Source organism: Lissotriton vulgaris, chromosome 1_1, assembly GCF_964263255.1.
Source record: "Lissotriton vulgaris chromosome 1_1, aLisVul1.2, whole genome shotgun sequence".
NCBI lineage: Eukaryota > Metazoa > Chordata > Amphibia > Caudata > Salamandridae > Lissotriton > Lissotriton vulgaris.
The window spans coordinates 625,164,487-625,188,370 of NC_141685.1; the positions used below are offsets into that span (position 1 = coordinate 625,164,487).

General features: G+C 43.6%; 1 protein-coding gene across 2 annotated transcripts in view; it reads left to right on the plus strand.

The window, feature by feature from the left end:
* Positions 1-5,862, plus strand: part of LOC147747584 (interferon-induced protein 44-like) — a 343,399-nt gene extending 337,537 nt beyond the window's left edge. For both annotated transcript variants that reach the window (XM_086954223.1, XM_086954227.1), the window contains one exon: positions 5,130-5,862. In XM_086954223.1, coding sequence (XP_086810349.1) covers positions 5,130-5,330 — 201 coding nt within the window. In that variant the 3' untranslated portion in view covers positions 5,331-5,862. The remainder of the gene's footprint in view (positions 1-5,129) is intronic.
* The last annotated feature ends 18,022 nt before the right edge of the window (positions 5,863-23,884 follow it).

Below are 23,884 nucleotides of genomic sequence, written 5' to 3' on the forward strand. Positions count from 1 at the left end.
ATCAAAAGTGTAAAAGAAGGCATACAGTTTTCAAGAGCACATGGTTCTGATTGGAAAACTGAATTGTCCAATAGATTATCTGGCTATACTTTTGTACCACATTCAAGTACTGGCAAATCCCCTTTGGAGTTGTTTAAAGGGAGAGTCCCTTCTACCACAATGTATCAAGGATGGATGCATTGGAACAAAGGCTGTGTGGACAATTCACTGGGAAAGTGGAGAGAAAAGGAGATTTCAACGCTGGTCAGGAGGAAATAATTGTTTGATAAAGATAAGAAAGTAAAAGAGGTAAGAGTGGAAGTTGGAAGTAGGTGATTACATGAAAATTAGAGCTCCCAAAGGATGTGTTGATAGGTCTTAGTTCATGAGGAGATTAGAAGTGGTCAAGTGTTTCAAGAATGCTGTCAAAACACATGATGGCCGAGTGTGGAACAAAAGCAGAATAGTTGTTGTGGATCCTGTACAAAACCCTCAGTTCACGATGAGCTTGGTTACTGTATGTTCCAGGGGTAGCGTGCCATGTTCAGCCATGCATGAGGCACAAAGCAGTGGGCAGGTCTCTCAGAGGAGTATCAGAGAAACCAGGCCACCTGCCTGTCTCAAAGACTTTGTAGTGTAATGGCTCAAGTGAAATCAGGTCATGTGCTTGTATTTATTGCTTTGGTTTTATACTCCTTTCTTACATGTATTTCTCACAGTTTTACCATCTCTCTCCTTTGTTATGTCTGATTTGGATGGTTCTTCCCTTTTCTCAGTTCTATTGTGTTTAATGGGAGGGAGAAGTGTGCCATAGTGGTTTAGCACCACTCTTGCCTAGCTGTCCATTTTTCTGTGACCTATTGAATGTTCCTAAGTCACACAGAGAGGGCAAGTGTGCAGCGAGTTATGAAAGTTACGGGAGTTACGGTGAAGCAGTGTGACGATTCGTTGTGCGTCTTGGATGTGATGTTAATAAACACTATCCTTACCTACTTACTGGTTTCTTCATATGCCCGATATCGCACATACCCTGGTTAGGATTCAGTACAAATCTCTGTGAACATCTGCTCAACCATTTGTAGCTGTTGCACTAGCAGCAGGCAGTTCCCCAGCAAAAGCATGTTAAGTTCAATCCTTACTAAGTTCACAGTATTAAAAACTTCAAAACAATTCCCAACCCATTTTAGAAAACTAGAGAAGATCTTAATGAGTAAAATGACACCAAGTTAATTAAAATCGCTTTCGAGGAACTGGAGATAATTTTTAGATTTGTAAGTCAAAATGTGCCTAGAAAAGTAAAGCCACATGAGAAAATATTAGTTCTTAGAAGACCTGGACCAAGACACCATATCAGAATGCTGTGGGGCTGAGGTTGGATGTACCAAGCTAGTCGTCCTGAATAATGTTTTTACCTTCTCATGTGCTCTACTGTTAGACCTTGCACCATGGGCGTGGGTCTCCCTTCCATTTTTTGCAGTTGCCTCTGATGTTTTTGCTGGTTTTAGATGGTTTTCGGCACTGTGCCACTGCTTTTCAGTGCCACAGTGCAAGTGCTCCTTTTGGTAAATTGATGTATGGATTAGCGACTCCATGATTGGCTTAGTTGGTTTACTTGTCAGACCCTAGTACAGTGCACTGCATGTGCCCAAGGCTTGTAAATCAAATGCTGCTGGTGGGCTTGCATCACTGATTGTGCCACCCACTGGAGCAGCTTGTAAAGTGTATCTCGGGTCTGCCATTGCAGGGCCTGTGTGCAGTCTAGTACTGTCATGTTGACTTGGCAAGTGCACCCACTTGCCAGTCACTAAACCTTCCCTTTTCTACATATTGATCACCCCTAAGTTAGGGCCATGGCCAGGGTGCATTGTAGGTAAAAGGTAGGACATGGCCTGATGTGTGTGGCATGTTCTGATAGTGAATTACAGCCATTTTTGTTTGTTATTATTGGAAGGCTACCTGTTCCCCATAGGCCAAAATGGGAAGTTTGATTATAACAACTTATAATCCTAACAGACTCAGGGGACTGGGTAGAAATTCGAGTTTAGTATGCCTGAACTCAGAATGGTAAAATACATCTTTTAGTGGAGTTGGTTTTATCCTTCAGTGTTTGAAAATGCCACTTTTAAAAAGTAGGTATTTTCTTGCCTAACTGTCCTAGCCTGCCTCTGCTAGGATGTTTATTCCTTTTATGGGTTGTGAATGACAGGGGCTGGGGGATTCCAGGAGACAGGGTGAGTCAATAGACCCATCTGCATGTAGAGTGGTGGAAGGAGAGCACCGGGGACATCAAAGCGATTTAAGACTGGTATGTTGAAGATCCTATTCGAGCATAGGAAATAACTTTGATAAGAAGTAGGGGTAAAAGCAACAGCCTTGACTGGCTAAATAATGTTTGGGATTATAAAAATATCCCAGAGGCAAAAAGGCAATATTCAACTCCCCTAACTGTCTGTGCACATCTTAAAAAAACCAACCTCCAAACCAAATTGGGATCTTTAAAGTTAATAATGATACAATCCCCTGGACGGTTTACCCAGCCCTACCCAATCCACCCAACTCTGAGTTTAAGGCAAATGTTATGTGCCAATGCTACCAGAAAGTTCTTGTATTTCACACGCCAGTTCAGACATTAGTTTGCCAGTCACTTTTGCGTCTCCCTCTGACCTTCTCGCAATTCAGATTCTCCTGACAGAATTGTCATGTAGGGGCAAAATGCTGGAAGCAAGTTGATGACCTGTGCTTGTGACTGCGGGTTGAGCTAGCTGGCCCATTGTTCTCCATACTGCTTTTCTTTAAAACAGGTTGCACCCCTGGTTCGTCCCCAACATTGGGTTGGCCTTTGAGTGTTGGGATTACAATGGGAGTTAGGGAACAAACAGTTGGAGGGGAAGGAGGGGAACCACCGTTGTCATGGCTATAGCCAAAGTTCATAGGAGACAGTGTAAGATTGATTGGACCCTTCTTGCCCCTCCCCCCATGGCCTGCTGAGAAAGAAGCTTGGTATTCCGGATATCTTTACAAGCTTGCTCAGTGGTTGCAAGATGTGCCAATATAGGTGTAAGTTCTAAGCATAAGGCGACTTTGAATTTTTCACCTATGTCCACCGCCAGTTATGCTGCCCTGCTTGGATAGAGATCAGGACCTCTTTCGGCAGTGGCACGGGGTGGCTGCTTTGGGCATGTGAGGAGTAGCAGCAGTAGTAGAAGCAGAGTCAACACGAGCACCAGTAATGTGTTGTTTGTTCGGGAATACTCTCTGTTTTTTTTTTGCTTTTTGTTGAAGAACACACAGTCAGCCTAAGGGGGTGGGGACCATTCGATGCACCAGGCGGTGGATGAGTGATCCCATCTGCCCCACCGGACTCGACCTCAGAGGTGTCAATAACCCCCTAAACTCTACCTCGGGGGTGACAATAGTAGATGCTGCTTCAGCTAGTTTGAACAATGTCTGGGGCATGCCTTCTGCATCCAGGTGGTGTCTCCTCAATTAAGTTTCAGTTGATACCACGCCTATTGCCCTCTGCAGCTTTTGGTCTATCACTGTGGTTTTGTGAAGAGGGGCAGCTGTGAGAGAGCCACCAACACAAGCACACTTCTGTTTCCTCAAATTATCCACAAAGGAGGGTGAAGGGGGAGAATAGAATTGTCAAGGTACTAGGAACAGGCCAAGATATGGTAAAGATGTAAGAGAAAGAACAATCAAAAAGGGAACAGGCCAGCGGAGCACATCAGCAATATAGCAAGCAGTGTAGCAATGAAGCAAGGTAAGGTCCAAGGCTCCAACAGCAACAACAGCAACAATAGTAACCAAGGTTGTCCACTTACCTTCTCCCCTGGACTGGAGCCGCCACCTCCCCCTCAAAGGAATAGTTACGGGAAGACCGCTAGAAAGACCGGTAGAACAGGTAACAGCTGGACTTGGGAGTCCATGTGGGAGCTCAGACTTTCAAGCTGATGGTCCACTCGCTAACCAAACATGCTGGGGTTGATTGGTTAGTAAACCCCAGGCCCTCAGGACAGATTGTAACCGGATGGAACAGCTAATGGCTAAAAACGCCTTTAGAGGGAGTCCAGAGTGCCACAGCGCAGCTCAAAATGCAACTTAGCACGGAGCACAACCGCTACATGCCCTAGCTAGGCCTGCCATACAGATGTACCTGCTCCTCTCCACCAGCAGTTCAGGTACAGTTGCAGTGGGCGGGAGGAGGGGGGCAGGAGCAGTGCTGATAGCTGGCACGGTTTCACTTGAAAGTAGGCACTAGCCCGGTTATGAGGGGCGGCTCCTCTGCTAAGGCGGAGGAGCATCACCCCACTTCTGTTTGAGCAGGAAAAATAACATGGTAACATAGTTAATATTTTATTTTGTGGAGGTTCAGGATGGAGCGGGACTGGAGACACTGGGGGAGGAGTAGTTTGCACACTCCAAGTGCCCATGACTACTTGGCCGGCCGTCTTGACCTGGCCAAACAGTCATGCGCACTTTGTATGTTCCCCACCAGGCTGCATTACACAGCATGGTTGGGAACATGCACAGACCACCCAGTTCCCATCTATATGCTGATCCATGGCGCTCTGACTAATCACAGCGCTGCATTGCAGCATTATGATTGGCTTAGGGGGTCCTGGGTGCTTTCTGGTTCCGGGACTCAAGAAGCTTAGGAAAGACGCATCCAACGGAACTGGCACATGTTATTTATTTATTTATTTTTGTCCCCCGCCACCCCTCCCTCTCTCCTGCCGCTCCACCCTCATTCTCTGCCAGCCGCTGCTGGCGGTTACCCTGTTAGACCTCGTTGTGGAAGGGGTCTGGAGAACAAAACGTCCAGGTAAACTCCCCCAGGACAAAGCAGGAACCAGAGACAGCGACCTCACCTCACGGCTCCCTCAGGACGTGTGGCATGTGTGGAAGGGCATGAGCACAGCTGACTAATGAAGTTATTTTGGCACTATGCGCAAGATGTATCAAAGGTTTTTACCAATACTCTGTCGATGGGAAAATGTGTTCGTACATAATGCCCTACATATTTTCTCAATGTTATTTTCAGTAACTTATTCAAAATGTGTCTTTTACTTAGAAAAGCTTTCATTCGCTTGACTTCACAGATTCGAAGACTGTTCATTTTTTTTAAACAGTGTCTTCTTTTCCTACAGATACATACAACTGCATCTCGACTTGGAATTCCTATTTCCTGTATTTTGCCTGTTAAAAATTACTCCTACGAGTTGGAACTTGATGACGAAACTGACATCCTGATACTTCATGCTGTGCAGCAAATTTTGCGTATGGCAGATCTTTATTTTGAGGATTTGCCTGTTGAAAATGAGGAGAACAACAAGAGCAAGGATATCTAATTGTTATGATCACTGAAAGATGCCTCTCCTACATGTCAAAATCATTACTCATATCAACTGACATTTTGTTCAGTATGTTTCAACAGATAATCGTTTGAATTAAAGTTTGATGCTGTTATGCAATTGGAACAGAATGTTTTGTGCATTCAGTGTAGTAGCAAAATACCGACTTCCTTGATTGGTTATAAGCCAAAAAAAGCTGGAATAAAATCTGGTTCGCAGGTCATTTGTTTTTCGTTTAGTAAATTAACCTGCAACTAGAATAAATATATTATGCTGGTAACTTTATTGACCTGTTTTGTACATTAAGAGAGAGGTCTGAAACAACTGCCTACCAATCTACAATGAAGGCTTACTGTAATATTGTGCCTTTTACTTAAATGAATATAGCTGTTTCTTTAAGAGCTTTGGTTATTGTTTAAGCAGCACTGGAATGTATATGTGTGGCCAGCAAGTAAGTTGCACCAGACTGGATCAAGCTGATGGATGGGACATTTTCTTCTCCTGAATAAACGTAACTGTATTCATCTCATTGAGGATCCTTCTTAATTTTACACTGGCGACGATGGTCTGAAACCTACCCTGCATATCGAGCACTTCATTTGATGGATTTGTCTCAACATCAAGTAACCATTGCAGAATCTTCACTTTTCAGCCCTGTTCTACAAGGAAACTGTTCACTTTCATGTGAGTAATAATTTCTAACAGCTTTTTGAACATCGCCACATGTCTCACTCTGACAAGCTTTAAGTTTGAGGTTTAAGAGTTGGGAGTCTTCGATGTGGGCTCTTTTGGAGTATTTGAAAGACATTTAGTCACTCCCTTGATTAAGCTGTGACCTTCTTACTAAGGAATTTGTCTATTTGACCTTTACAAGTTTCCTTCAAATTGTAATAACAGCAGCGCTTAGAATCTAGTCTGCTTTACCTTTAAACTAAACTTTATACCTTTAAATTGAACTTTTTCTCTCCATTGTTTTGTTTTGAAAATTAACTTGCATGGAGTGGTTTACAACATTGGGAAAGTTGTGTTGAGATTTTGGCTGCCTTTTCACGTGAATGTAATTTCATTTTGGGTGCCTTTTCACAGGACTGCAATTGTTTTGAGGAGCGTTCAGTAGATTTCAACAGCGCAGCATCTCGAAAGCTTTTGTGTGCACAAACAAGTAAACCTCTTGTCAAGATTGTGGAGATGTGCACTCAACTTTAAAAATTATTTATGGAAATGGACTGATAGGCTCTGCTTTGGTATATTCAACATTTAAAACCATTGTTGGTAGTTGGTGAATCTTGATTTAGTCAGTTTCAAAGATCCACGTTTGAGGCTGTTGTCATTGAAATTGAAGTACTCAAGGCGTTATTTGGCATCTTGTTCGTTGCGTGTTTTGAAGCTCTCAAATACACTTGGCTAACTGCCTCTCCCTCGCATTCAGCTACAACTTAAATGAGTGATCACATTGAAAATCAACAACTTTGCACCTGCCTCAATTCAACTTGTTGCCTCACCTGTTGCCATGTAACCACAGGATACCTCTCATGTGCCTTCACACATTGTCTTCATCTGAATTCTCTTCCGTGGTCTTTTCAGAAGTCGTCATCCCGTAGCGCTGCGTCTGTGCTTAACTTCACGCCTGCGGCATTTTTTTTATTGTCACGAACAAATCCAAGCTCTTCAGCATTTTTAGGGATTTCTGTTACGGGACTTCAATAAAACATTCCCAAGTAAGAAATATTCATTCTAGACAGGAAAAAAAACAGACCTTAACCCCTTCCATGCTGGGCCGATTTTCCTCGTGTGCTAGGCTTTTAAAGAATCAATGGCTTTATGACGGCCCCCAGCCGTCATCAGCACACGAGCACTGTAATGCATGACGGATGGGGGCCGTCATCAGCATGGAAGGGGTTAAAGACTTAAAGATTCCTCTTCATTTCAGAATCACTCGTAGGAATGCATTCTATTACATTATCCTACAGCGCCCTCTAGTGTTTTTTTTATAGTACCAATTTCTGTATTTAACCATTTCTCTTTTCAGCTAGCAATAAGAAGTTAGGACTGTGGAGTTTATTGACATTATTTTTGTCATGTTTAAGACTGGAAAATATTTTTTTTCTCTTTTTGTGTTGATGCAAAATTTTTAGAGTATTATACAACATACCTTGTTTTTTTATGGTGTGTTTATAAATAACTTCGTCCTTTTCAGGTGGGAATTTCAGCTTTCACACTTAAGGGTCTTGGACTGTTGTATTATTACACACAATAGCTTCACAGGTTCTTTTAGGTTATATATACATTTAGGTATTAGTGATTGCTGAACCTAACGTACCTTTTTAACCTTTCAAGTATGCAGAGTGTCGCCACACCACCGTTTTTCCTTTCGACACCAGGAGATCCACCCATAAAGTGGAAAAAGGTATTTGAAAGCTATGCTAAGGTGTGTGGTATCAACCAAAGTGCAGAACGAAGAACCACACTCTTGCTACACTGTTTAGGGTCTGAAGGGCAGGAAGTGTTTGATCACCTCCCGGAGGTTAATGATCAAACATTGAATGAGTATGAAATATGCATTTTGAAGTTGGATAAGCATTACTTACCTAAAGTAAGCAACATCCTTGAGAGATACCATAGGACATAGAACTCAAAATGAAGGTGAAACTGTACAGAATTATATCATATCTCTAAGGAAATTGGGATCTTCATGCAAATTTGACTCTTTGCTTGAAGAGAGAATTAGGGACCAATTTATGCTAGTTTGCAAAATACAAAAAGTAAGAGATGATATCTGGCAAAAAGATGATCCCACTCTAGATGAAGTGATTAACGTAGCTAAGCAGATTGAACACTCATTAAAGTGTGTTGAAATAATAACAAAACAAGAAAATAAAAGTAACGTTATACATGAAGTTAAGACCTCTTCTAATGGAAAAAATGTCTAAGACAAATTTCAAACCGAGTTGTAGTGATTCAATTTTTAGTAAAAAGTCTAGTTTTCAAGGGAAATGCTTCCGTTGTGGGAATTTTGGTCACCTAGCCAATGACAAGAAATGTCCTGCATTAAAAGCCAAATGTAGTAATTGTAAGAAGATTGGACATTTCACATTGGTTTGTCATACAAAAAAGAAAAAGGTAAAAGTGAGTTCAGTGTCTCCACAATATATGTCAGATAGTGATTCGAACCCGGATGTTGACTGTGGACAAATAGTATCACAAGTGTCTGACAGTGATAGGAAAGGACCATTTGATGCTATACTTGTGGATGGAATGTCTACTCGTGTATTATTTGACTCTGGGGAAAAATAACAATTCTATCCAGACATTTTCACACTCATGTAAAAGGAAAAATTTTAAATTTTGAAAGCTGATGTTAAGCCTTATGCATATGGCGGAGAACCTATCAAACTCATTGGGTATTTCCGAGGTTTGATTGAATATAAAGGAAGATCAGCTTCTAGGAAGGTCTATGTTTCTCACAGAGGGAACAGCATCTTAAGCTGGTTCCACCAACGAGATTTAGGGGTCATGCTAGATCCAACAGTAATCCCCCCATTTTACTTAAAAGAGAGAGTGAATGTGAATGAGATTAATGTGAGTGAAAATGATATTTCGTACACTGAACATCTCAAAAACTTGTTTCCCAGCATTTTTGAAGACAGGTTAAGTTGCTCACGTGATTACACTCACAAAATTAAATTATTACCTGACCCTGAACCTGTTGCTTGTAAAGTTCGAAGTGTACCTTTCTCAGTGCGGGAGGAGATGCAAGGTCAATTAGATACGTTAACGGAGGAAGGCATCATCGAAGAGGTCGAAGGCATGCAGTGGTGGGCCCCAGTGATCGCAGCCAGGAAATCTGACGGTAGTCTGCGCCTATGCATAGACTTACGCTCCCTCAACAAACAGGTGGTTGTGGACAGATATCCCCTCCCGAAAATCTCAGACATGCTCATGTTACTAAAGGATGCCAAGATTTTCTCCCCAGTCGACCTAAAGTCGGCCTACCATCAGATAGAGCTAGATGAGAGTTCCAGAGATCTAACTACATTCATCACCCCATTTGGCACGTTCAGGTTCCTTAGACTGCCTTTCGATTCAGTCTCGGCAGCATCAGGTTTTTCAAAGGGCATTAGAGAAAGTGTTGCAGAATCTAAGTGGTGTTAAGATATATCAGGACAATGTTCTGATTTTTGCTCGTGAGAAACATGACAAAATCTTGAAAGAAGTTTTAAGAAAATTCTGTAATAATCTAACGGTTACGTTTGAGAAGTAAATTTAGGAAATCATCCATTGATTATTTAGGTCACACCATTTCCGGCAAGGGTGTAGAACCTAAACGTGAATTAATTGAGACTATTCAGAATTTAGCGTCCCCCACTAATAAGGAAGAAGTTATGAAAATTCTGGGCATGAAAGAGTACTATAGCAAATTTGTAGAAGGGTTTGCTAAGAAAACAGGTAATATACCGAAATTGTTGTGCAAAGGAGTTGATTTTCATTGGTCTGAGTTGTGTGAGAATGAATTTATTAACTTGAAAAATAGTTTAAAGAAGACACCTAAACCGAGGAGTTTTGATCCAGCTTTGAAATCTGTACTTATCACAGACGCAAGCATGAAGGGACTTGCCGCCAGATTCATGAAAAACGGCATTTGCGATTCTGTAATAACGAAAAAAAGCGAATCGCTATTCAGAAATCGCAAATCCGAATTCATGAAGATTTGCGATTAAAAAAAGCGATTCGCACGCGATCGCAAATTCCGTTAGCGATTACCGATAATCGCAGAAAAATCGCTATTTTCGGCTACCCGCGCCGGGATTGCGAACTCGCAAATAGCGATATCGCTATTTGTGATATCGCTATTTGCGAGATCGCAAACTTGCGAGATCGGGAAAACGGGAAGTCGCATTTCGAGCCCAGAGATGACATCACAACCAGGAAGCTGCTAGTTCCCACCCCCATTCTCCACAGTGAGGCTGACTTCGAGGGAGCAAGTGGGAGAGCTGCTGCAATACAGGAGATTACTACACATCTACAACTTTGCTACAATGTCAGAGGAACCTGTACCTGGCACCAGCCACTCCTCTGGGCGCAAAAGGAAGCTCAAATTTTCCAAGCAGGAGCTCGAACACTTGATTGAGGGGGTGGTGGCCAACCACGAGAAACTCTTCGGAAAAGATTCCAGGAGGGTCCCTGAGCAAGAGAAACGTAGGATATGGCAGGGGATTGCCTCCACTGTTAACTCCGTGGGAGTGGCCGACAGGTCCCTAGAGGAGCTGAAGAAACGGTGGTATGACCTCCGAGGCCGTGCCAAGGAGAAGGTGCGCCTTGGAGAGTCGTCGGGCACTGGAGGTGGTGGACCAACAGTCCCTCCCAACACAGCCATGGAGGACCAGGTGGAGGACACCCTAGAGAGGGAGGCCTGTATAGGCTTCACACGTCTCGACTCATCCCGCACCACCCAAGACACCCAAGGTAAGTGGCATGCGACTGCGACCCTGCCCCCTATGAATGTCCATGACCAATTAGGCTCCCCTAATGTCCCATAGGCATGCCATAGTTGCACATCAAGGAATGTCCTGATGCATTGTGGGAGATGTAGTGTGGCCACAATGTAGTAGTACCACAATGCAGCCAGACAGGTCCCAAAGCACACAAAGCCACAGCCATTCAGGGAATGTCACCCAGCATGCATGTAGCAACTACACGTCTGCCAGATACATGCAACTAATGATCCTCCACTTACCCCCACAGGTGGCGGCGAAAGCAGCGATAGTGAAAGGCTGCAAATTGATGAGGAGGTCCAGGAGGAGGAGGTGCCACCACCAACCCAGGCACCAGCCCCTGCCACAACACCAACAGCCAGATCCACCTACAGTGTTCCTCCTGCGACTGGTGCAGCACCTACAGCTGCTGCCAGGCCAGCTACCATTGTGCCCCCTGCTACTGCTGCACCACCTAGAGCCGCAGCCAGGCCAGCTACCATTGTGCCCCCTGAATCTGGCGCACCAGCAACGCCAGCTGTCACACCCCCAGCAGCTGTCGCCACAACATCTGGGCCTGCGCCAGTTGCGACAGCGGCCAGCCACAGACTCAGGCCAGCAGGGCAGGCGTGGCAGGTCTCGCCAGCACACCACTCCAGCAAGCAGGAGGGGCAATGGACAGGGACTGGCGCGTCTGAGCGTTGAAAGACGCATGTTGAGGATACACCAGCGCCAGGCACGACAGCAAGGAGCCATTCAGCTGCAGCTCCATAAGATAGGGCGCAATGTGGCCACAGTCGCAGACCACATGGACTATATGACGGCGGCCATGGCAGGTGTGGGGGAGCGCATAGACAACATGACTGCAGCCATGGCAGGTGTGGGTGAGGGAATGGCCCGCATGGCTGCAGCCATGGAGGCCAACACCGCTGCGATTTCCACACAGCGCAGTGCAGCACGCCGCCGCCACCGTCAACTCATGAGCCGGCTGTCCTCCTACAGCAGGGCGAATTATGTTGCTGCAAATGCAACTTCTCTGTTGGCGCGGCGGTCCCGAACACAGCAGCACCAACTTGTCCAGTGCAGTGAGGACATGACCAGGGTCCTGGAGCACCTCACCACGGCCGTTACGGCACTACACCCTCCAGCAATACCATCCACTGTGGGGGGTGATGATGCTAGTGAGGGGGCATCCAGCGTCAGCAGCCACTCAGCCTCACAATTCCCACCACTCAGCCGCAGCACCAGGCCCACGCCATGTCCTGAAGCCCCGGGGGAGGATGCCCCTCAGAGGCGCTTGGGCGCAACGCGCGGTAGGCGCACTTGAGAACATTTGACTTTCATTGGCACAGGCTGACGTTAAGCCTGCCATGTCCTATGACACAGCAGTATGCTGTAATACTGTTAGTGGGAGATATTTGTACTGAAACCTTATTGTTTTGTGATTTGAACAAATACATTTATTTTGCTACACAAATTAGCGTTGTGTCATCATTACATTTTGCATGCATTGTTGATTTGTGGGGTGATGGAAGAGGTTGTACTAGAAACTGTTCACTGTGATGTGGTTGCGACGTTTGTGCCCTTCTGCTGGGTTCTCCCCACGTGCATGGCGTGCATGTGCAGGTGGCCGGTTGTCCCCTTCAGATTCACTGCCAGAGATGTCAACAGGTATCCGGCGCTTGGTTGCAATGTTATGTAGTATTGCGCAGACAGCCACAATGCGGCAGCACACTGCAGGACTGTAATACATGGCCCCACCTGTCTTGTGCAGTATGCAGAACCTGGTCTTGAGCAGGCCAAATGTCCTTTCTATGCAATTCCTTGTCCGTATGTGTGCAATATTGTAGCGCCGTTGCTGGGGTGTAGCAGGGTTGAGGTATGGGGTCAGGAGGTATTCACGGAGGGCGTAGCCACTGTCACCTGAATGAGAGGAGCAGATGGTGATTGCCTGTGCTGCGCTGTTATATCTTAGCAATGTGACATTTTCAACAAAGTGTACTTACCAAGTAGGTGTCCTTCCCCAAACTCTCCCCTGACCAGTCGTGTGTGGAGGCCGCTGTGCCAGAATATGAAGGAGTCATGGGTACTCCCTGGGTACTGTGCGACAATGTCAGTGATGTATGTCTTAGCATTGCAGACCATCTGGATGTTGAGGGAGTGGTAGGACTTTCTATTGCGGAACATATACTCCAAGGCAGCTGGTGGGCAGATGGCGACGTGGGTACAGTCTATGCATCCGAGCACATGTGGAAAATGGGCTACATTGTAGAATTGTAGCTTGGTCATGTCCAATTCCTGTTGGCTGGCGGGGAATTTGATGTGACGGTGTAGCTGGGTGAGCATGGCGTCAACAAAAGTGTGGAGGCAGCGTGACATGGTGGGCTGGGATATCCCCCCAGCAGCCCTACTATCCCCTGGAAACTCCCAGAGGCCAGGAGGTGCAGGCTACACAATACCTGCACATGTGTAGGCACCGCATTGGTACGGCTTGTTGGGTGCGGCATCAGGGGGTCAAGGTCCTGTATTAGCTGCATTATCATTTCCCCATTCAACCTGTATTTAGCATATATCTGCTCTCTGGTTTGGCCCAGCAAGGTGACCCGCTGGCGGAATATCCTGTCATGGATCCTGCGTCTCCTCCGTGCTAATCGCTGTAGCCTTCGACGCCTCACCACCATGTACATTCCTGGCATTGTGGGACTCCTAATGCTGCTGCTGATGATTGTCCTTATGTGTGATTGGTCAGGCCAGAACCTGTTGGTGATTGGACAACGTTTTTTTAAAAGTAATTTTTGCATGGCTTTTATGGTTACCACCTGCTTTGAGTTGTCCTTATTTTGCGCGGCGCAAAATGTGATTTTTGGGTTTTTCGCTATTAGCGATTTTTCTTGAATACCGATTGCGAATCTATAGCGAATTCGCTATTTATTTCGCAGAATCCGTGGTTTCTCGCATTTTCCGATTCGCTAACGCTCACCTGCCGGGATTCTGCGAATATAATAGCGAATTCGCTATTCTGTGTTTGCGAATTCGCTATTTTGATGTTGAATGCCGATTACGGAAATTGCGCCCGCAATTGCATTTTCGCAGCGATTGCGGGCGCAATTTTACTTCATGAATCAGGCTGTTGGTGCTGTCCTACAACAAGAGCAAGGTGAGGAAGTAAAAGTTATTTTTTCCTCTCTCGTAGTTTGAAAGGACCGAGCTGAGGTACTCTGTGATAGAGAGGGAGGATTTGGCAGTTCATTGGGCCATCAAGAAGCTCAAAAATATACTATGGGGTACTACATTTTAGGTAATAAGCGACCACAAACCCTTGTGTGAGGTGTATAATAAGAAAGGCTTTGATGCTATATCTAGCAGGATTTCTAAATGGATTGTGGGTCTGAAAGCTTATGATTTCAAGGTTGAATATCTGCCACGGGTGCCTAACTGCATCGCTGATATGCTTTCCAGATTGATTAATCTAGAGGAAGGTGAAATAGACTCAAAGGAGGAAGACATGAACAAATGGGTATGTAATGTCCAACATGATGGGATAAAAGAGGACAAATGGCGCGAAGCGTGTGAATCTGATGTAGAGTTTAGGAGTTACGATATTTGGTCAAAAAAGGTTGGTCATGCTAAACTGGTGGAAGTGTGGATAATTTTGGGAATGTGAGGGATGAATTATCCTTAAGTGGAGGTTTGATATTAAGAGGTCCAAGGTTAATTCCACCTAAAGTGCTGCGTGAGGAGTTGATAAATTTAGCCCATGAGGGTCATCAGGGAATTTCCAAGACTAAAGAAAGACTTAGGCTTAACTACTGGTGGCCAGGGTTGGACATTCAGGTTGAGAGGATTGTTAGAGACTGCTTGCAGTGTATCTTAAGTGAGAAATGCTTAAAACCTAGAGTTCAACCTATGATAATAAGAGATTGGCCAAAAGGTCCATGGTAGGAGCTTGCTCTTGACATTTTATGCCCTATCATGTCCAATGGTTGTAAAATGTTTGTATTTGTCTACATAGATATGTTTTAAAGATGGCCAGAAATCAAGTTTACAAAGAATATTGACTCTAAACAAGTTATAATCTTTCTCAAATAAGTTTTTACCTGGATCCCTCTTGACAGACAAATCTGTGTCTTGTGAAGTGAAGGATTTTCTGAAACGCTGTTCAATTGATCACAAGTTGTGTGCTCTGTACCACCCAGAGTGCAATGGTATGGTGGAACGTTTCTTACGTGTGCTTAAAGAAACCATACATATGTCTAAACAAAATGGTCTCGATTTGAAAAGTGAGTTGAATAAAAAGGTTGAAGCTTATAGGTTCACTCCCCATGCCACCACTGGGTATAGCCCGTTCATTCTATTAAAAAATAGGCAACCATACATCTTAGTAGCTCCATTTTGGGTAAATGTTGCTGAATCAAAAAGAAATAAAGGTGTTCCCTCTCAACATATGCGGGAGGCAAATGAGGAGAGAAAGGCAATTGCTAGAAAGGAGAACTTTGATTCCAAGAAGTCTGTGAAATCTACCGTTGTTAACCTGATTCCACATCTAATTGTCCTACTCCGATTCAAAGGGAAAGCAGGAAAAGAAGTGTACCTTCTAGATTCAAAGATTTTGATATGAATTTTTGAGATATGTTACACAAGACTTTTATATCTCATTACCTTATTAATCGTTTGCTTTTTTTTTGTTTGCATTTGTTTTTTTATTGTATGGAAGGAAGGTGTGTAATATTGTGCCTTTTACTTAAATGAATATAGCTATTTCTTTAAGAGCTTTGGTTATTGTTTAAGTAGCACCATAGCAATGGAATGTATATGTGTTGGCCAGCAAGTCAGTTGCACCTGACTGGATCAAGCTGATGGATGGGACATTTCTTTCTCCTGAATAAACTTAACTTTATTCATCTCATTGAGGATCCTTCTTAATTTTACACTTACTTTGCTCCTATAAACAAATGATTGCTTTTTCCGCGCTAATAAGCAGCGCCAATGCGATGTCCAGTGGGATGCAAGACTCCTAATGTGCTACCACATTAATAAACACAATCAAACATTTAAAAATAAAACTGTCCAGACATTTTTTGACTGTATGTCTATTGTCAATTGAGTGAATGAATCACTTCAGTGCACATATCTGATTCCTTTATTGATTGGTAGCAGGTCAGGCACCAAAACCCTTCTCCCCTTTAGATTAGTATTTTGGGCAACAGAATCTAGGGCAAAAATACATGACAGTCCCTAAGCGCTTCCTGGATAAATAAAGTTATATACTTAGATTATGAATCCATAATTCCATGTCGGTTTTCATGATTGACCGTGAGGATGGGGGTCAAGAGGCATATTCTAAAAAGGATATCTCTTCCCTATTTCCTAGGGATGGGTCTATCATGTTGAAGAAAATAAACCCCAAATATTTTTAACTCTGAGATATTTTTGCGATGAAAAGTCATTCTAACCTGGAGAAACATTTCTGCTAAAAAATACATTAAACCAAATTGTTTCAGATGCTTTAGAAGGCAATTTTTCTGCACTTTCATTATGTTTGCTTGACACGGAACCCTCACTATCCAAAGGCAGCACCTTCAACCTTGACAACACAGCTCTACACTCTCTTACTTTGAAAACAACAATCTAAAGATGGCCTCTCATATATTGCAAAGTGAAAAATCACTAAACCTGATCTCCAGTTCAACAATTTCCTTTGTCATGTTCTCCAAATTTTAGGAGGTTTTTAAAAATAAATATCTATCCAGGTGCCACTAAACTGCAACATGTTTTTCTCTTCAACTATCCATGTACAACCCTGGAATCAGTGGAAAGATTTAAGCGCATTAGTTTGGAAACTTTGTTCATCAGCTCATGTGAAACACCCTCACCCATGTCATTGTAATCACCCAAGGTGGCTTTAACATTGTGTGTTTAGAAAGTTTAAATACCACCTTGCATCCTTTACCTGACTTTAATAAGCATTATGCCTGCACCTCTATAAACCTGTTTACTATTTGAGTTCCCTTCTCCCTCCTTACCCAGTGGGACTTGCAGTGGAATGCATGGGACCTGAATCTTTGGAAGACCCTGGTGATCTTGCGGTCAGTGACTGGGTATGGGGCATTGAGGCGTAGCCCACCTAGAAGCTCCACAGGTGTAATTTAAATGGACTGGAACTGTTGCACCGCATACTGCACACTATAAGAGATGGCATTGCACTTCAAGTTTCTCTGTGTGACAGGAGAGCACCAAAAGAAACTGGAACATGTGGGAGGGAAGGAAAGTGGATGCAACACAGAAAATGTTTATACAGCTTTTAGGAGCCGGAATATTTAGGGCCTAATAACGACTGTGGCGGTCCATCAGACCTCCATAGTCACAGTCCGTGGACCACCAGAATGGTGGTCCCCCCGCCGTATTAAGAGTACGCCGGATGGACCACCACTGGACCGCTGCAACAACTGGAATCTTAGATCCTGCAGCGGTGACGTAGCCGTCTGTGACTGCAATATGCTGGCGGTGCTGCAGCGGCTCAGCTAAGCATATTACGAGTTCCCTCACAATCCTCCTTTTCATGGCAGTGAGCAGGCCATAAAACTGGTGATGGTGAGGAAACTCAGGGGGCGCCTCTGTGCATGGGGGTGGCTGCAGGGGGTACGTTGCATTTCTTTCCGTGCAGGAACAAGTTGCAGCAGTCTCAAGGCAGTGCATGTCTAAGGTACACCTATGTGCCTTAGATACGCACCACCATGGGTACTGCAGCAGGACTGCCCAACCCTGATTTTAGTCCGATTTCGGCGGGCAGTCTCACTATAGGTTTGGCAGTCTTACGACGCTGGGATTACGGCATGCTGCAAGACCGCCAAAACTTGTAGTCAGGCCCTTAGTGATCCCTCAGAGAGATGAGGATGGCACTGCTATATAATTATTGTTACATTTTTTTTAGTGTGAAATATGTATGTAATTATTAACTATGTAAATGTTTTAATTTTATTTATTTACATTTAATTTGGTATTTCAATTTATGTTTTACTTTTGAAATTTGTGGTAATTTATATGTTAGTAGGAGGTTGTTGGAGCTGTAGGGGAAGAGGGTGGGAAGTTAATAAAGTAGGTTGTTGGGTGTACAGGACAGTGGTTCCTAGCCTTTTGACTTCTGGGAACCCCTACTTAACCCAGGGACTCCAACTGAATCCTTATTGGAATCTGGGGACCCTCCATCAATCTTTACTGAAAGCTGGGCTTATGCATTTTTTGTGATTTTAACAGTAAAACTGAACACAAAAAATAGAGAAACAAGCATTCATCAACCAAATACATAAATGATGAAACATTTTTTTTTTAAATTCATAAACAAATATACAATGAACAAAACTTTAAAAGAAAGTTGGGGAGTTCCCAAATTCATTTGAGGCCACACATTGTCCATCTTATAGTCTGATGGATTTGCGTTGCTCCAATTTATCAATCGCAGGATATTAATTTCATTTTAATCTTCAGTTTGAAATTCCTTCACATTTATACAATACAGACATTTATACAAGTTTAAAATATTCAACTGTACATTTTGCTTCTTTAGATACACTTTACTAATCTGTTAACATTTTTTTAAATTTTCCAAGCAGTTGCGGACTCTCCAGAGTCCTTGGACCACTGGTTAAGAACCAGTGGTGATAGGGTGGGAAGTTTTAGAAATTAAATTTTTTAAATAGTTAATCTTAATTAATATTATAATTATCATATTTTCAATTTTTTGATTGTTAATTATTTTTCTTTTATTTGGATAATGTATTTAATGTATTTATAGCTACATATCTTAATAATCATTCATAAAATATATTATTTTGTATTTTTTCTTGTAATTTCATACACATACTTAGGGAGGGAGGTAATTTGAATATTGTGTGCATTTTTTATACAAAATATTATTAAAATGTATTTAAATGTTTTCTAGAAACTAATTGAAGTGGAATGGTATATGCAATCCTTCTGAAGTCAAACACTTTCCCTACTGTTACGTACAATAGATTGGGCATAGTAAATGTAATCCCTCCCAAGTCTAACACTTTCCCTACATTTGCTTAGACGGGAAGTAGTCCCTGATTAGACTAAAAATGCCTATGCTTTTGAGTGGGCCATGCCTTAGCTCCTGCCTTATACAACAACCAGGCTGGTTGAGGTAAGGAGTCTCCATCGCATATTGTTCCTGTTTGCTCTGCTCCTCAGCCACAACCTTAATATCCAATTAAACATGATGCAAAGACGTCTGTTAAGGAGATTTTGACTCAATTAGAGTACCACAGTGTAATTGAACCCTGTGCCTCTGCAATGAGTAACCCTCTCTTTCCGGTTTTGAAACTTGATGGTTCATATTGCATAGTTTTGGATTATAGACATTTGAATAGTCATACCCATACTTACCTATACACTCATAGTATAGTATTAATCAATAATACTTTATGTAAAAGCTTTAAAACTACTTTGGCTATTTCAAATGACTTTTTTTAATTTTTTTTTAAAAAGGACACTTTTGCGAGAAAATCAGAACAAAATCCCAAACCATGTGATTATCTAAAATGCAGAGTTTGTAATGCAACCATGCGTTACTGTGGTACTCCACAAACGCAAGTCCTATTCCACTGCTGCCATCAATGTTAGAAATGGGATTTCTGATTGGCTAGGGTATGCACCTAAGCCTGGCAGGAACCACCAGTCTAGTCCGGGCAAGGGAGTTACACGCTGAAGATAACCCCTGCTCACCTACTTGGTAGTTTGGCAAAGCAGTCAGGCTTATCCCAGAGGCAATGTGTAAAGCATTTGCGCAACACACAGACACACAGCAGCGACACACTAGGCATACAACAAAGGAAACTCCACACAAGGTTATACCAAAAATTCCTTTGTATTACTCATAAAACAAATTAGAACATAGTCACATATATATACTGTACCACCTGGCACTTAGTATGACTTTACAGGGGATTATATACACAACAGGGCTGTTGTATTCCGCTTTAGGTGTCTGTATATAGGTTTTCCTGAATCATGTCCTTATATAGGCACAATTCACATTGCCCTTATACAGGCATAAGACCCCAGTCCTGATTTAGGCCTTAGCTATGCTATCCAAATACAGGCATGGTCGCCTACATCCGTCCACCCCAACGTCACAACGAGTTCTTAGATACCAGACCCTTACTCTGTTGGGAGTTTCACTAGCCCAGGATTATTGATTTCTCCAAGAACTCATTTATTATGCATGAACCGCTATTCCTTAAGGGTTATTTCCTGACATCTTCCTTTGCCCGACTTTACTTCAGTGCTAACATTCCAAGGCACCTACCAGGTATAAATATACCTTCCATTGCTCTAGCAAGTAGGAGGAGACCTTGACTTTAGCGGAGACCGTGTCCCGGCCTGACGCACTGACAAGAGACGCTGTGATCCCTGCTCGCAGAGAATCCAGCTTCCAATGTTCTGACTCTCTTTGCAGGGTGTTGGAGTTCGAGACCCAGAACGAGATTCCCACCTCTCTCATTCTCAAGGTATGGAGCTGACTAGAATCTAGAGAGACTCTTGGCACACCATACTATAGCATACCAGACTATAGAATACAGCATCCAACTTCTTACCTTGTACTACACTTAGGTTAGGTACACTGGGGTAGAACTAGTTAGAAAAGCATCTTATGAGTACTTCTGACTCTTCTGACAAACTATCGTCCCATCTCCTTACTTCCCTATTTTGGGAAGGTACTGGAATACCTAGTGAAGAAGCATCTCACAACCTACATTGAATTGCATGAGCTCCTGGACCCCTCTCAGTCGGGGTTCAATGCCGCGCATGGTACCGAGACAGCTGTTCCTTTGATACCATCTCCCACAGCATCCTGAAACATCGACTGTGGGAGATAGGTGTCAGTGGCAAGGCCCTATCCTGGTTTGAAAACTACCTTGCAGATCGCCTCACCTCCATTAAGGTTGATACTTTCGTATCCAACAGTCGGCCTCCCACCATAGGAGTCCCTCAGGGGTCAATTCTCAGCCCCTTGTGATTTAATTTATACCTGACACCGTTGGCCGATATAATAAAATCCAATGGTTTTACAACAGTATTGTATGCTGACGACACTCAGGTGCTCATCACCTGCAATTCTGATTTTGCTGAAACCTGTACTAGGTTTAAAAAGTGTATGATTGACATCAGCATTTGGATGGGCAACAACAAACTCCAACTGAATTGCAGTAAAAAGGAAATCATTCTGTTTGGCAAGGCAAAACAAGTTTGGTCACAGGACTGGTGGCCCCCAGAATTGGGACCTTGGCCCGTCCCCAAGGAGGCGGTACGAGACCTTGGAATTACTATACACTGCTCTCTCACCATGAAAACTCATATTAATCAAGTATCCGGCGTTTGCAATGGGATCATGCATAAACTTCGCAAAATTTTCCAATGGTTACCTTTAGAAACCATAAAGCCTCTGGTGCAGGGTCTAATTATAAGCTGCTTGGACTATGGCAATGCTCTGTTCAGAACAATTAGTGAGAGTCTTCTCTCTAAACTGCAAACATTGCAGAATGTTGCGGCGAGACTGGTGCTAGGCCTTCCCCCTAGATCAACCTCTGCTCCAAGCCTCAAGCAACTGCATTGGCTACCAATCCGCCAAAGAAGCCATTTTAAAGTACTAAGTCTGACCCACAAACTCCTTTACAGCACCGGACCCGCATATCTTGCAAAAAAACTGGCCTGGTATCGTCCTACAAGATCACTAAGATCCAGCTAAAAATCTCTTCTGGTTCAGCCACGGTCTCAGACGTCACGTAATGGACGTCGGTCTTTCTCCTATTTGGCTCCTCAACTATGGAATAAATTACCCCCCATATTTTGTTAATCACTAATCACCAATCCTTCTGTAAAAATTTAAAAACCTGGCTCTTCCCAAAATAATCATTGCCATTTCAGGCCCTAGCCTTCGTCAAGGTTTGTTTGTTTTTCTCTGCTAAGCGCCCTGAGACCTCACAGTGATATGTGCGCTCTACAAGAACATCTGACTTATGACTTATATTTTAGGTTGTGTTGTTTATGTATATGAATATGTGCTCTTGGTCGATGTGGTGCAATGTGACAGGTCCAGCAGCGACACCCTCCTTCGGAGTTGCGACGGCATGCACAGCAACGGCGATACGCTCCGACCTCGTTGCAAGATTCTTCTCCTGATGCGGTGCAGTGTGACAACTACAGCGGCGACACCCTGCAGGGCAGACACATCAGCCGCCCCTCTAGGGGTGGAGCCAGCATTGTGGAAGGCAGGCACAGCCCTATTCAAGGTTCAGGTGTAACTCCTCCCTCCCATCTAGATGCAGGTCTCTCTATTCACCTCTGGGTGACTCATCCTGTCTCATGGAATTCCCCAGCCCTGTCACTCACTAAACCAGACATAAGAATACACAACCTAGCAGAGGCAGGTTTGAATGGTTAGACAAGCAAATACCTACTTTCTAAAAGTGGTATTTGCAAACACAGAATATTAAAATAAACTTCACTAAAAGATGTATTTTATTATTCTGATTTCAGGCATACTAAACTCGAATTTCTACCATGTTCTCTGAGAAAGTTAGGATTATAAAATGTAATAACTCTAACAGACCATTTTGGCCTATTTTGGCCTATGGAGAACAGGTAGCCTTGCAATAGTGAAAAACGAAACTGGCTGTAATTCACTATTAGGACATGCCACACACACCAGGGATTGTTCTACCTTATACTTACAATGCACCCTGCCCTTGGGCCTACCATAGGGGTGACTGATATGAAGAAAAGGGAAGGTTTAGGGACTAGCAAGTGGGTGCACCTGCCCAGTCAGCATGACAGTACCAGATTTCACGCAGGCTCTGCAATGGCAGACATTTTACAAGGCTGCTTCTGTGGCAGGCATAGCCATTGCTGCAGGCCCACCAACAGCATTTGGATTTAAACGCCCTGGGTACACTCAGTGCACTAGACTAGGGTCTGACAAGTAAACCAAATAGCCAAACATGGAACAACTGATTAGTACATCAATTTACAATAGGGAGCACTTGCACTGTGGCACTGGATAGCAGTGGCACAGTGCCCAAAGCATCTAATACCAGCAAAAATACGTGAGGCAACAGCAAAAATAGAAGGGAGACCCATGCCAATGGTGCCAGGTCTAACATGCGTGTTATACCAATTTGTACATGGAACACACCCCCCGGGCTCCCTATCAATGCCATCCTGTAGGAATTAAATTTAACTTCTGCGATTAACAAGTTGCCCCTTGAGAAAACTGATATTAATCCTACCTTTACGGGGAGATGGTGTGAGACCTTTATTGATTTCATCTTCGTCTCTTCACCATTTAATTGTTATATTGTGGATACTTTTATTTAAGGGGAGCGCACACAGTGATCACGATCCTGTGTGTGTTTCGACAGGATGGCTTTGGTTAGATAAGCAAGCCTACGCGGGTGTTTGATGAGTCCCTTTTAATGTAGTACAACAGGGAATTTGCTATTTGTTTAGACAGAAAAGTCAACACAATGGATATTATGAAGGCTTTTGGCAGTATGTCTGGTACCATAGCAAACCGTCTGCAGGCACTGGACAGGTGTTCAATGCACTTGGGACCAAGATGGTTTGGTTCCGAGCGCTCGCCCACAGAGGCCAGTGTCTCATACCCTGTGGCTGCAATGGACAATCTCAACAGGATATGATGCACTTTTTAATATTTTGTAGTTGTATGAGGTTCCTAGAAGGTATTTTATTGTTCCTAGTCTTAGGAAAGGTATGATTTAAGAAGGTTAGACATGCTTTTATATTTTTTACAACTGCTTTCAAGTGAATCAGTATTGCATACACTTAGGGGCAGATTTATGAGTTCTGGCGCATCTCTGCAAATCAGCAGGGATGCGCCAGAACTGATACGTCACGCAATTCCCTCCTTGCGATACCACAGATGATCCGCATTTACAATGCAGCGCACCATGGTGCAAGGAAGGGCAGATGCGTGACGCATCTTGTGGTGTACGGGCGGCGCATTGCTGGAGTAGCGTCGCAAGTGCGACACAACTCCTG